Genomic DNA, 13,301 nt, shown 5'->3' on the forward strand with positions numbered 1-13,301 from the left:
ATATCAAAAATTTTTGTTTGATGAATAATTTAATAAATGAATTAATATGGTATGTTAGATGATATGATTCTTTAAAATATTCTCTTTAAGATTTTCGGTAAAATCTATTTATAACTAATTAATCAATTATTAATGTATAACTTAATTGTAACCAACTTATTATAGTAGAATGTGTACTTCTGTTTTATTATACAGGATATGTCACTGCGTCTACGCCATCAACTTCCTTCCCTTGTAGCTTTCTCTACCATTGAACCCACCACGTGTCTCGTTCTGTCCAACTAATTAAAATCATTCATTCCGGTCCATTGTAACAGAACAATGCTGAGAAACACTCGATAACGTCCCCACCACAACACCACCTCCTCCTCTTCTTCTCTCCTTTTATAACTCTTGCGTCTTCTCTCGGCTACTACTACTACTACTTATACCCGCGTCTTCTTCATCACTCTTAAAAACAAAATCTTAATTAATTAAAACACTAATCTTTCGCCATTAATCTCATTAAATCCGACAAGACGACAATGATGCAATCCCAATGCGTATACGCTTGAGCAAAGAAACAAAAAAAAAGAAAAGTGGTAAATCATTATAATCACATCCAAAAATCCAAACAGTGAAGCAATAGGTTCTACCATATCCAAAGCGAAAGCAATAGTTTCACCATTTTTTTTTTATAATTATTTTGGCGAAATCTGTGTAGGTTTGTTTGTGAGATAATGCAGTAACACAAAGCGGTGAAGCCAAAAAAAAAAGATGCTTATCTCTGTTTACAAGCAAATTCGTGTTTATTATATATAGATTTTAGAAAGAGCAGCAACGGAATCGAATCAGCATCGGTCGATCTCTCAAAGGAAGCAAATAATGGTTAAAGGAGGAAGGAAGATGATGATGATGTTACTACTACTTGTTCTTCAGATAGTGGTGGCGGTTACGGCGGCGAATGTAACGTACGACCACCGTGCTTTAGTAATCGATGGGAAACGGAAGATTCTGATCTCTGGCTCTATTCATTATCCTCGGAGTACTCCTGAGGTAACTACTACACATTTACACTCTTGTAACGCATGTGACAGCCTGTAATAACAAACTCTGTTTTGTTTTTTTTTTTTTTCATTTAATTGTGTTTTTTTTTTTGGTTTTGGTGTTGCAGATGTGGCCAGACCTGATACAGAAATCAAAAGACGGTGGTTTAGATGTTATCGAGACGTACGTCTTCTGGAGTGGTCACGAACCGGAGAAAAACAAGGTCGGTTCGGTTTTTTTTTTTGTATTTTTCCTTTATTATCTTTTTTGGATTTTTGGGAGTTACTATTTGGATTATGGGAGTTTTTTCTCTGATTTTGTAATTTTTGTTTTGCAGTATAATTTTGAAGGAAGATACGATTTAGTGAAATTTGTCAAGTTAGCTGCTAAAGCTGGTCTCTATGTTCATCTACGAATTGGTCCTTACGTCTGTGCTGAATGGAATTACGGGTAAAAAATTCGGGTTCTCCGGTTTACATCTGTATTCGGTTTAATTAATTTTGCGATTTTTGTTAATATTACGTTGAGTGATTGTTTTTTGTTTCTGTGTGTGTGCAACAGTGGTTTCCCAGTGTGGCTGCATTTCGTACCTGGAATTAAGTTTCGAACTGATAATGAGCCATTTAAGGTAATGGTTTAGGTGATGTGTCATTTAAATTTTTGGTTTCTTTAGTTGTATAGTTTAGTTGTTAGAAGATGGGTTTGGTTTATGTGTGTTGCAGGCGGAAATGCAGAGATTTACCACCAAGATTGTTGATTTGATGAAGCAAGAAAAGCTTTATGCATCACAAGGAGGTCCAATCATTCTCTCTCAGGTTATTATTTATCTGAGTACTAATTGAAAAATCTACTTGTTGTATTGTAACATCTCTTTAGGATTCTCATTTTTGTGTTTTTTTTTTGTGGATGTTAGATTGAGAATGAATACGGGAATATTGACTCAGCGTATGGTGCTGCTGCGAAAAGTTATATCAAGTGGTCTGCTTCTATGGCTCTTTCACTAGATACTGGAGTACCTTGGAACATGTGTCAGCAAGCAGATGCTCCTGATCCCATGGTGAGTTTCTAAAGATTCTAACTACTAGAGTAATTAATTGAATGTGGTAGTAGTAAGTTCCTGGATAGGTAGTGTGTCAAAATTTGTGGTGGTGGTTAGTCTTTCTGATTGAGACTTTCTTGCTGTTTGTTTGCTTTTTTTTTTTTTCTTTCTTGGTAGATCAACACATGCAATGGTTTCTACTGTGACCAGTTTACTCCTAACTCAAATAATAAACCCAAGATGTGGACAGAGAACTGGAGTGGATGGTGAGTCTTTTTTTACCCTACTAATTTGTTTGTTTCCAAAGATGGCATTTTGACTTACTTTCTTGTACCAGGTTCCTTGGTTTTGGAGATCCTTCCCCTTACAGACCAGTTGAAGATCTTGCATTCGCAGTTGCACGGTTTTACCAACGAGGTGGAACTTTCCAGAATTATTACATGGTAATAAACAAAACAAAAGCCAATTGTTTTCTTAATTAAGTTCCACAAGGCAAATAGCTAGTGAGCAAAGTGGTTAGATAAGTTGTTTTGGTCTTGTTTTGTTTCAGTATCACGGTGGAACAAACTTTGATAGAACAAGTGGAGGACCCTTGATCTCTACTAGTTATGACTATGATGCTCCAATTGATGAGTATGGTATGGATTCTACCACTGGGGACGTCTTTGTTTACCACAAAAGTGTGTGGATAACTGAAGAGATGTGATTCATTTTGTTGCAGGACTTCTTAGACAACCAAAATGGGGACACTTGCGAGATTTACACAAGGCTATCAAGCTTTGTGAAGATTCATTGATTGCCACAGATCCAACAATTACATCTTTGGGTTCAAATTTGGAGGTAATATTACATTCATGTCACTCTGCTGCTTAAAAATGCTTTGATTTTAACCAGAACAAATGGTAATTCTAAATAATATGTAATATTTTATCTTTATAGGCTGCTGTATACAAGACATCTGGATCATGTGCTGCTTTTCTTGCAAATGTTGGCACGAAATCTGATGCAACTGTGACTTTCAATGGACAATCATATCACCTGCCTGCATGGTCCGTAAGCATCTTGCCGGATTGCAAAAATGTAGCTTTCAACACCGCAAAGGTCTGTTCAGTAGTATCTTTAAAACTGTTAAGCTCATTGCCACCTACCATATTGCCCTTAGGAACAACTGACCAATTTTGATATCTGTTCTGCATTTCTAGATAAATTCCGCAACCGTGTCTACCGCATTTGCCCTTCAATCATTGAAGCCTGATGGTGGCTCATCTGCGGAGTTAGGTTCACAATGGAGTTACATTAAAGAACCTATTGGTATTTCAAAGACTGATGCATTCTTGAAACCTGGATTGTTAGAGCAGATCAACACAACAGCTGACAAAAGCGATTATTTGTGGTACTCGCTAAGGTAGAGTAGACCTAGGCCATTTTCTCAGTAATTTCTCTCTTGCAAAAGATAGACCTACTTCTTTCGTTCTTTATGTTAGTTAACAGAGGTTTTCTGTGTGTTTCAATCTCTAACAGGATGGATATTAAAGGCGATGAGACTTTCCTTGACGAAGGATCTAAAGCTGTCCTTCACATTGAATCTATTGGTCAAGTGGTCTATGCTTTTATAAATGGAAAACTTGCAGGTACATTATTACTCTTGACTTTATCACAAGCAGTAGAAATTAAGTTTGGCACTGAGTTTCTTAACGATACCAATGAAATGTATGGCATACAAACTTTTGCGGTTGCAGGAAGCGGACATGGCAAACAAAAGATTACTTTAGATATCCCGATTGATCTTGTAGCCGGGAAGAACACAATTGATCTCCTTAGTGTGACCGTAGGGCTTGCGGTACGTTATCTTCGTTTTCTAATCTGCAAAACATTTTTTGTTTTGCGTAAGAATGATGGCACTGGAAAAACTCAACATTACTGCATAAGATGTTTACTAGGCAGTATTAACTCAACCAATGTATTTTACTTATTCCCCAGAACTATGGAGCTTTCTTTGACTTAGTGGGAGCGGGTATAACCGGACCTGTGACACTAAAAAGCGCAAAAAGTGGTAGCTCAATTGATTTGGCTTCACAGCAATGGACTTATCAGGTTGGCCTCAAAGGGGAAGACACAGGTTTGACAACTGGAGATTCTCCTGAATGGGTTTCAAAGACTCCTTTGCCCACTAAACAGCCACTAGTTTGGTACAAAACAACATTTGATGCTCCTTCTGGAAGTGAGCCAGTAGCGATAGACTTCACGGGTACAGGAAAGGGTATTGCGTGGGTGAATGGACAGAGTATAGGTAGGTACTGGCCAACAAGTATCGCAGGAAACAATGGTTGCACAGATTCATGTGACTACAGAGGATCTTACCGTGCAAACAAATGCCTCAAGAACTGTGGAAAACCTTCACAGACGTTGTAAGTAGTGATCTTCACAGACGTTGGTTAATCCGTATTAAACGCTTCCACAAGCCTAGGTAGTAATTGTCTTTTGTAGGTATCACGTACCTCGCTCGTGGCTAAAACCGAGCGGGAACACACTTGTTCTCTTGGAAGAGATGGGAGGAGATCCAACACAAATATCATTCACGAAAAAACAAACAGGAAGCAGCCTGTGTCTAATGGTGTCACAGTCTCATCCAGCGCCTGTGGACACATGGACTTCCGACTCTAAAATCTCGAAGAAAAAGAGAACCAGACCGGTTCTTTCCTTACAGTGTCCTGTCTCCACTCAGGTCATATCTTCTATAAAATTTGCAAGCTTTGGTACACCAAAAGGTACTTGCGGTAGCTTCACCCGCGGCCATTGCAACAGCTCTCGCTCTCTCTCCGTTGTTCAAAAGGTCTTAATCTCACTTTTTTCTATACTCTTTTTTATTTCCTCTTGATTATTCATACTTGGAGTGTGACAGGCATGTATTGGATTGAGGAGTTGCAATCTTGAAGTCTCGACTAGAGTCTTCGGAGAACCTTGTCGCGGCGTCGTGATGAGCTTAGCTGTTGAAGCTTCTTGTTCATGATGTCCCCTGGTTCCTTTACCTCCCGCAGATTTGATATCTAATGAAATATGTAATTGTTGAAAATAAAGCAAATGAAATGAAATGGGTAATAATATAGCTTTAATTATATGGTCTTTGAATCCAATATTTGTAGATTCTTACACCAAACAAAAAGGTTTATACTATGTGTCGGTCGGTAACTTACTAACTTTAGTAAAAAACTCATACAAATGATAGGATTGGGAGACTAAAATTTGGTATAGAAACTGTAAAACTAAACCGAAACTTATTAATTAATCAGAGGATTGGACCATCTAAACCGGGTAGGGTTTATGGTCTGAAACTCTGAATCTCTGATACGATTTGAAACTCCTTCACTTTCTCGAGCATCAACCGCCACTTCCAATGGCGTCATCATCATCAATCGACGAGCTTCCTTCGTCCGCCGCCGAAACCCTAACCTCCCAGACTCCTTCCACCACCACTGAGCCTCTTCCAATGGAAACATCGTCAATAGAAATCAACGGGATTCCATCAGCCACCAAAACCCTAACACCTCTTGCTCCGGTCGAGCCAATTCCAATGGAGACATCATCAATCGAAGATCTTCATCCTGCTCCCGTCGAGCCAATTCAATCGTCCGATTCAAATCCAACGGATAACATCGAAGCCGTCGGAGAAAAACGAAAACGCGCCGATGACGAGAAGACCGATCTCGAATCGTCGGAGACGAAGGTTACTCTTTCGCCGTGGTGGAAGACGAGTCTTTGTTCTTACTTTAGGCGAGAGGCTTCGTGTAGCCATGGAAACGAGTGTAAGTACGCTCACGGTGAGGCAGAGCTCCGAATGAAACCGGATAATACTTGGGATCCGACTTCTGAGCGTGGCAAGAAGGCCAAGGCGATGAAGATGACTGAGCAAGAAGTGAATGAAGACGAAGAGGTTTTGTTCACTGAGCAGATGATGGAATCAATCGATGATGATGGTAGTGTTTTTGATTTGTCGCTTAGTAAATGTTTGGTGCATTTACCTAGAAAATGGCAATCAGATGAATTGAAGACCTTCTTAAGAGAGCAGGTAAAGTCTTAGTCTTTGGGGAATTTGAATCAAATGTGGTCATGTTTGCGAATTCAGTGTTTGATTCATTCATTCATCTCTATGCAGGGAGTTCACTATAAGTCTGCAAAGAAAAGACGAGGAATGATGGTTGGTTTCGTGACATTTGAGAATGCAGAACAATTGCAGAGCGGCGTGGAGGTTGTTTCTTTTGTTGAGCTTATGTATTTCGAGATTTATTAGAGAATGTTGTTTCGTTAATCTGTTGATTTTTTTGTTTTTTGTAGGTTTTGGATGGAAAAACTGTTAATAGCAATAATTTGAAGATCGCTGATGTTCTTCCCCGTACATTCGACAAGAAGGAAACAAAAAAATCAGTTAAAAGTGCTCGTGAAGCTGTGACACCCTTGGCTGACTTGTCTTATGCGGACCAGCTTGAACAAAAAAAGGCTTCTGTAGCGCAAATGCTGAAAAAACTTGTCAGGAACTTTCTCATGTTTTATTTGCATTGGTTTTGTAAGTTTCAAGTTTCATCTTCAACAGACTGATTTTAATTGGAAATGTAAATTCTTGGCAGGCGAGGAGTGCGCGTAAAGCTTGTCCAAATGGGGGTTCACTTCCAGTATGGGTCCTTACGTCTAGAGACAGAGGTAAGAAAACTATCCATTGATCAGTTCTTAGTATTACACTTCTTAGCTGTTGGTTGGTATATCATCTTTGAAGTTTTTAATTGCACATTTTGATTGGGTGGGTTTTCTAATTCATACATAAAATCTTTAGGTGGTCTTTCATGCAATCTCGAGGGCATTATAGAATCACCGATTACAGATGGCTACAGGAACAAGTGTGAGTTCTCGGTTGGATTATCTGTTCTGGGGAAGCCAACTGTTGGGTTCAGTCTAGGAAACTTTTGGTAGACATACTTTCTTCTTCCCTGAAACTTGCGTTTTACATATTGTCACGGGAAAAACTAATGCAAGATATTTCTAGTGCGGGTGTGACAGCAGTCGAGGAGCCTGTGAATTGCCCCAACATCTCTAAAATTGCTCTTCAGTATGCTTCAATCTTTCAGAAGGTTATAGAAAAATCAAAGCTCCAAGTTTGGAATAGGTTTCACCATAGTGGGTTTTGGCGACAGTTCACGGTATGTGTATTGCAGGAAATGCTGTTATGTTATAGCTCGAGCATGACTTTACATAATTACTATTTTTCTTATACTTTGCTCAAAATAATTATATTAGGTTCGAGAAGGGAGAAAACCCGGCGTGTTTTCAAATGATGAAGATGCTGTTACAAGAATTGCGGAGGTTATGCTTATTGTTCAGGTTTGTGTCTTGCATGGTGTTCGATGTTTTTCATTCATCCTACTATTATTTCTTGTTTTAATTTCTCTATCTCGTGTGAAACTATTCAGGTATGTTTAACAGGTTCTGATGAGGCAGAAGTGGCAACTGAGTTTAAAGAAATGGCGAAAGCGTTTGCTGAAGGAGCTAGAGCAAGCTCTCCAACTCTTCCTCTGACTGTATTAGTTGTTCAGGTGGTTACTTTTCCTCACTTTTTATTTAATCAAATTTTTAAAAAATGTATAATACAGTTTCCTAGCTCTTCAGTCCCATTTTGTTATTAACTGCCTCTATCCTTCTTTCTCAGAACCACACAGGAATATCAAATGTTGCACCACCTGATGCTCCACTGCAAGTGTTGCCTATTCCAATGTCAGATAATGGGACAAATCAGGAGCAGGCCACCAATGTCTTGACCGAAGCTCGGATTCATGATCATATTAACAACCTTCGGTTCAGCATTTCTCCCACAGCATTTTTTCAGGTAATAACTGGATCTTCACTAACAATACATTTCAAAATTCCTTTGAATATTGTTTAATTGATTTGAAAACTAAATATCCAGGTTAATACTGTCACAGCAGAGAAGTTATACTCAGTTGCTGGAGACTGGGCTGACCTTGGTCCCGACACTTTACTCTTCGATGTATGCTGTGGAACTGGAACAATCGGGCTTACACTGGCACATCGTGTTGGCATGGTAAATACTCTCCTATTTGAACTTGCAAAACCGATTAGTACCAATCCTTACCGTGTCTATTGATTTGGTTGAAGCAATTATACTTTGTTTAACTACATCTGGTGACCAAAACTATAAAAGTGGTACAACTGGTGCTGTGTCAAAGGTTTTGGTGCTAACCTCTTAGGCTCTTACAGGTAATTGGCATAGAAATGAATGCTTCGGCTGTAGTAGATGCTGAACGGAATGCAACGATCAATGGCATTAGCAACTGCAAGTTCATCTGCGCAAAGGCATGTATTTGACAATAACATATCTCAGTTGGTTCCATTATCTTAATCTTTATTCATGGTAGTTTGTTGAATTTGTGTTATACAGGCAGAGAGTGTGATGAGTTCTCTACTGAAACAGTACCTAGATATGACTGAAATGGAAGAAGCTAACCCTTTAAGTAATGCTAACGACAAACAAATTCCCTCAACAGAAGAAATGTCAAACTCAAAGCATGTAGCTGATCAAAACCTACCTCCTCCAAACACTGGAGTTGAAGACCTTCAAGATAATGCACAGAAGGATTCCTCGTCCATAGAACCGGAAAAATCTACAAAACCACAGTTCAAAAATGTGGTTGCTATAGTTGATCCACCTCGTTCTGGACTTCATCCAGCTGTAATCAAAGCTCTAAGAACCCATCCCCGGCTAAAGAGGCTTGTGTTAGTCCCTTCTCTAAAAACTCACTACCACAAACTCGGTTACCTCGACTCTGTTTCCTCTCTTTGTTTTAACACCAGAATTGCCGATCTTTGCTTTGACGCAGGTACATTTCGTGCAACCCCGAAACGCTAGTGGCAAACGCGATAGAGCTTTGCACGCCATCTTTCGTTGAAGCGGATAGAGGAAACAAAAATTACCGAGGGAACAAGAGAATAGGCATTGCCGGTTTGGCTCGACGTAGAGCCCAGTCAATGCCAACTTCTGAGCCTTTTAGACCTGTCAAAGCTATGGCCGTTGACCTTTTTCCCCACACTGACCACTGTGAAATGGTAATGCTCCTTGAGAGGTAAGAATATGCAATAAACTCTTTTAAGAGAATGATGTAGCACCAAAAGAACAAGCAACAGCTATTTTTTGTTTTACATAAACACAGTTTAAGGATTATATATGTTTTCCATTTTTGAGAAGTGAAACAAGTTTTATAAATCCAAAAAATAAAATGGCTCTTTAAAGGAACTCTCCTTCCGTAAAGTAAGTGTAACGAGCTCTGGTCATGTTATCTCTTCGTTTCTTGTAAACAAGAGCGCCGATAACAATCGCTCCTACTCCCAATATTGTTCCAATGGCGATTCCGGCTTTCTTCAATCCACTCATTCCGCTATCTTCACCATTTGTGTCCTCGAATTCATCGCCGCCCTCGTCGCTTGCTTTGATGTCATTTGACATCTCCGGTGCTGGAGAAGGAGCATACTCTGTTTCCGGGTCAGAATCATCATCGTTGTCATCGTCGTCAGATGGAGCAGGAGCGGGTGCTTGTCCAGGAGATGGTGACGGAGCCGAGGGAGATTCCGGCGGAGGAGGTGGCGGTGAAGGTGATGGAGAATCTGCGAAGGATTCAGGTGATGGAACCGGTGGCTGAGGGGAATCTGCTTCTGGTGAAAAAGACGGTGGCAGAGGAGAATCTGCTTCCGGTGATGAAGCTGGTGGCAAAGGAGAAGAATCCTTTAAAGATTCATGTCCCGGCGAGACAGCTGGTGACGGAGAATCCTCCTGAGCGCGCGCAAATTCGACAGTTAGGAGGAGATACATTGATAGCATAACAATGAAACCGAGCTTTTTCGCCATTGTGATACAATGTGGATTGATCAATACACCAATTGGGGAATTGCTTTTCTTGTTACGGAAGAACAAAGGGGAGGGAGAGAATGATTGTGAAAGAAGCTAAATCAAAATAAACAAATACATGTTTCTGTTGAATTGTACTATTAACAAATATGTAAAAAATTATTTTATTTTGTTTGATCCACCCATGTCTAACGCATTACGCAGCGTTCAGATTTCAAACTTGGATGCATGTCTTTTCCTTTTTTTTCTTTCTCGGTTTCTCCTTTCTATTTATAACACTTGTAGATGTACTTATGCCATTTTTTAATCTTTTTTTTTGTCTGTTTATTAAATCAACAAGTCGTGATATATATATATATATATATATATATATATACAGTAGAACTTCTATAAATTAATAATATTGGGACTAAGACATTTTATTAATTTATAGTGATATTAATTTATTTATAAATTAATAATTATTATTTTGTAGTATAAATTAATAATTATTAATTTATAGATATATTTTTAATTATTTATTTTTTAAAAAATTATGAATTGGAACAACTATAGCAAAATAAGATTAAACTTTCGGATGTTATAAATTTTATGGTTTAGGAATTGAACTTGTAATATTTAGAAAGCACTATTTACAATAAATTACAAATATTATAGACAAATTGACTTATACACATGAGACACATAAATTCAAATCTATGAATAATAATATCAATTCTCCTATTTTAATAATCTGTCAAATTATCAAATTGTAAATGATGCATATCTAAAAATTAAAACTTTAAATTTTAATTATTTGTATGACATGTTATAAAATATTTTAGAGATATTATTATAGGTTGAAAATACAACATTACAATTGTTCTATAGAATTGAGCTTTAGGAGAAACATACACTATTATATCAATATATATATATATATATATATATATAATTTACATAATTATTAATTTATGATATTATTGGGACCATATTTTATAAGGAGATTTCGAAAAAATTATTATCTTATTATTTTATCGAATATTGTTAATTTTTACACTGGCCCGACTTGGGACCAGCAAAATTTATTAATTTATAGTGTTTATTAATTTGTAGAGTATTAATTTATAGAGGTTTTACTGTATATAGATACAACCGGAACAAATGTTTCCCCCCTAAAAAAAAAAAAAAAATGTTTTCCCCATAGTTAATGCTAAACTGGTAGGAAAACCAGTTTTGGAGCTATAATATTGATTCTGTTCTTAAAATTAGTTGTTAAGAAATTAGTTTTCATTTATCTCAGTTCGAATTACTAAAAATATATAGATTGGAGAAAGTAAATCATATATTTATTCTGAATTATATCATTCCAAACCAATATGAGGTCTATAGCTATAGGCCACAAAATATAGCTCTAATTGATAATATATTGTGTTTTCCAATTTTCACTATTAATTTTTTTTTTGAATATTATATTACCTCTAATATTCAAAAAATTCAATATAAAAATCTAAAATAAAAAATTCAAATGTGATACAGAAATTATGTATTTTTTTCAAATATTTTGTAAAAGTTTGTCTAATAAATTGCTACTTTGAAATTTGAAATAGAAATATTTAGTTTTTTAATCCATTTAAAATATAATGTGGATTTTGTAATCCAAAAACAAATCATTAAATGAATAACATGGGATTTAAACAAGTATTTGTAAATCATATAACCAATAACACATAATTTTGATAAGTATTTTAAAATCAATGATTGAATAACACATGTTTTTTGTTTGGATTTCCAAATCCATTAAAATCATAGAACCAATAACTCCACTTTATATTTCAAGAAATGTTATAAAAAAATATTAAAAAATAACAGAAAAAAAGAAATAAGCATAGACGTTTCGATGTTTTTCAGATGTAGCAACAAGTTAACACCAACAATAGTCGTATACTATAACATCAACATAACCATAATATTCGAGGTGGCTAAGTTAAACTATCAAAATATATGAAAATTTTGAGGAATATTTGGGCAACTTAGCACATTTTTCAAAGGAGTTATTTACACCGTTGCTAATTGTCTTCTTATAGTTTATAGATTTTTACATATAAAATCACCGAGTTAACTTTCCATGATTAGACAATCGCTAATAGACGAATATAGAAAAAAATAGTTTGAACAAACATTTTATGCAATGAAATTAAAACTCCAAAAATTGTATGAATATTTATTTTGGAACTCTTATATGACACTATCTACCATCATAAATCAAATACAAAGATACATGTGTCCTATGTCTCTACAAATACTATGACCAAACTCTGATCTCGATCTCAGCATTCATGTATTAGGAAATATATTCAGCCTTTATAAATCTTACCTTTGGGAGTTCTCCTTAACCCATGAAAATCTTGCTTGGCTCAATCTTGAAGTTAACAGCCTCCCGTTTAACACCATCGACAGTGATCCACTTGCTAGGCAAAGAGAGTGGTCATCTCTTCTTGCTCCAAGGTAAGCTCCACGGGTTCACTTTGGTACAAGAGTGAAACATGATGCTGTTTGTAGAGGGGAGGGAACAACAACCTTTTGTAGATAAGGGATGTCCATTGTTGAAATCTTTGAGAGGTTTCTGGTATTTTCTTATTCTCTGAAACAGTGTAGAAAGAAACTTCCTCCACAACTTGATCAGCTACCGAAAGACAAAAATTTTATAATGATATGCCACAAAATATATCCCTAAATGATAATAAATTATGTTTTCCAATTTTCCCTATTGATTTTATTATTTTAAGTTATATTTCCTCTAATATTCAAAATATCTAATATAAAACTCTAAGAAAAATATTTCAAATGTGATATAGAAACTCAATTATGTATTTTTCAAATATTTATAAACGTTTATCTAATAAATTTTTATTTTTAAATTTGAATTATAAATATTTAGTTTTGAAATGATATATATTTTAGAAATTGTTATCAAGAAATTAAAAAAATAACAAAAAACGAAATAATCATAATTGTTTCGGTGTTTTTCAGATGTAGCAACAAGTTACCACCAACAATAGTCGTCTACTAATAACAGCAACATAACCATAATACTCGAGGTGGCTAAATTAATCTATCAAAATATATGAGAATTTTCGAGGAATATTTGGGCAATTTAGCACATTTTTCAAAAGAATTATCTAAACCATTGCTAATTATCTTCTTACAGTTTGCAGATTTTTACGTATAAAAACCAAGTTTACTCTCCATAATCAGACAATCGCTGATAGACGAATATAGTAAAAATTAGTTTGAACAAACATTTTATGCAAATGAAATGAAAAACTCCAAAAATTGTATGAATATTTA

At 36.1% G+C, this 13,301-nt stretch overlaps 3 protein-coding genes across 6 annotated transcripts; 2 read left to right on the forward strand and 1 right to left on the reverse strand.

Annotated features, from left to right (window-relative positions):
- The first annotated feature begins 175 nt into the window (after positions 1 to 175).
- On the forward strand, positions 176 to 5,181 carry LOC104700681 (beta-galactosidase 8). 2 transcript variants are annotated; one of them, XM_087457963.1, is made up of 18 exons: positions 176 to 581; positions 704 to 1,035; positions 1,154 to 1,249; positions 1,364 to 1,476; positions 1,588 to 1,654; positions 1,749 to 1,841; positions 1,940 to 2,083; positions 2,243 to 2,331; positions 2,403 to 2,508; positions 2,616 to 2,703; positions 2,787 to 2,905; positions 3,005 to 3,166; positions 3,268 to 3,470; positions 3,587 to 3,696; positions 3,805 to 3,905; positions 4,046 to 4,473; positions 4,553 to 4,898; positions 4,968 to 5,181. In XM_087457963.1, exons 2-18 carry the CDS (start codon positions 865 to 867, stop codon positions 5,073 to 5,075), a joined length of 2,544 nt encoding a protein of 847 aa, XP_087314089.1. In that variant the 5' UTR covers positions 176 to 581; positions 704 to 864; the 3' UTR covers positions 5,076 to 5,181. The 2 variants fall into 2 exon arrangements, with proteins under 2 accessions (XP_087314089.1, XP_087314090.1); XM_087457964.1 differs by having other exon boundaries at positions 316 to 581; positions 802 to 1,035.
- Positions 5,182 to 5,239: 58 nt separating this feature from the next.
- Positions 5,240 to 9,346, forward strand: LOC104700684 (zinc finger CCCH domain-containing protein 24). 3 transcript variants are annotated; one of them, XM_010416221.3, is made up of 13 exons: positions 5,240 to 6,131; positions 6,219 to 6,311; positions 6,398 to 6,589; positions 6,688 to 6,760; positions 6,891 to 7,023; positions 7,101 to 7,254; positions 7,352 to 7,435; positions 7,525 to 7,647; positions 7,761 to 7,937; positions 8,019 to 8,153; positions 8,330 to 8,425; positions 8,511 to 8,845; positions 8,950 to 9,346. In XM_010416221.3, exons 1-13 carry the CDS (start codon positions 5,460 to 5,462, stop codon positions 9,194 to 9,196), a joined length of 2,514 nt encoding a protein of 837 aa, XP_010414523.2. In that variant the 5' UTR covers positions 5,240 to 5,459; the 3' UTR covers positions 9,197 to 9,346. The 3 variants fall into 3 exon arrangements, 2 of the variants coding, with proteins under 2 accessions (XP_010414523.2, XP_087314091.1); XR_015561697.1 differs by lacking the exon at positions 8,950 to 9,346 and having other exon boundaries at positions 8,035 to 8,153; positions 8,330 to 8,429; positions 8,515 to 8,843; XM_087457965.1 differs by lacking the exon at positions 8,950 to 9,346 and having other exon boundaries at positions 8,330 to 8,429; positions 8,515 to 8,845.
- Positions 9,200 to 10,230, reverse strand: LOC104700683 (uncharacterized). Its single transcript, XM_010416220.2, has one exon. It carries the CDS (start codon positions 9,969 to 9,971, stop codon positions 9,354 to 9,356), a length of 618 nt encoding a protein of 205 aa, XP_010414522.1. The 5' UTR covers positions 9,972 to 10,230; the 3' UTR covers positions 9,200 to 9,353.
- Positions 10,231 to 13,301: the final 3,071 nt, after the last annotated feature.

This window comes from Camelina sativa, chromosome 7 (genome assembly GCF_030686135.1).
Source record: "Camelina sativa cultivar CO46 ecotype springtype chromosome 7, ASM3068613v1".
Classification (NCBI taxonomy): Eukaryota; Viridiplantae; Streptophyta; class Magnoliopsida; order Brassicales; family Brassicaceae; genus Camelina; species Camelina sativa.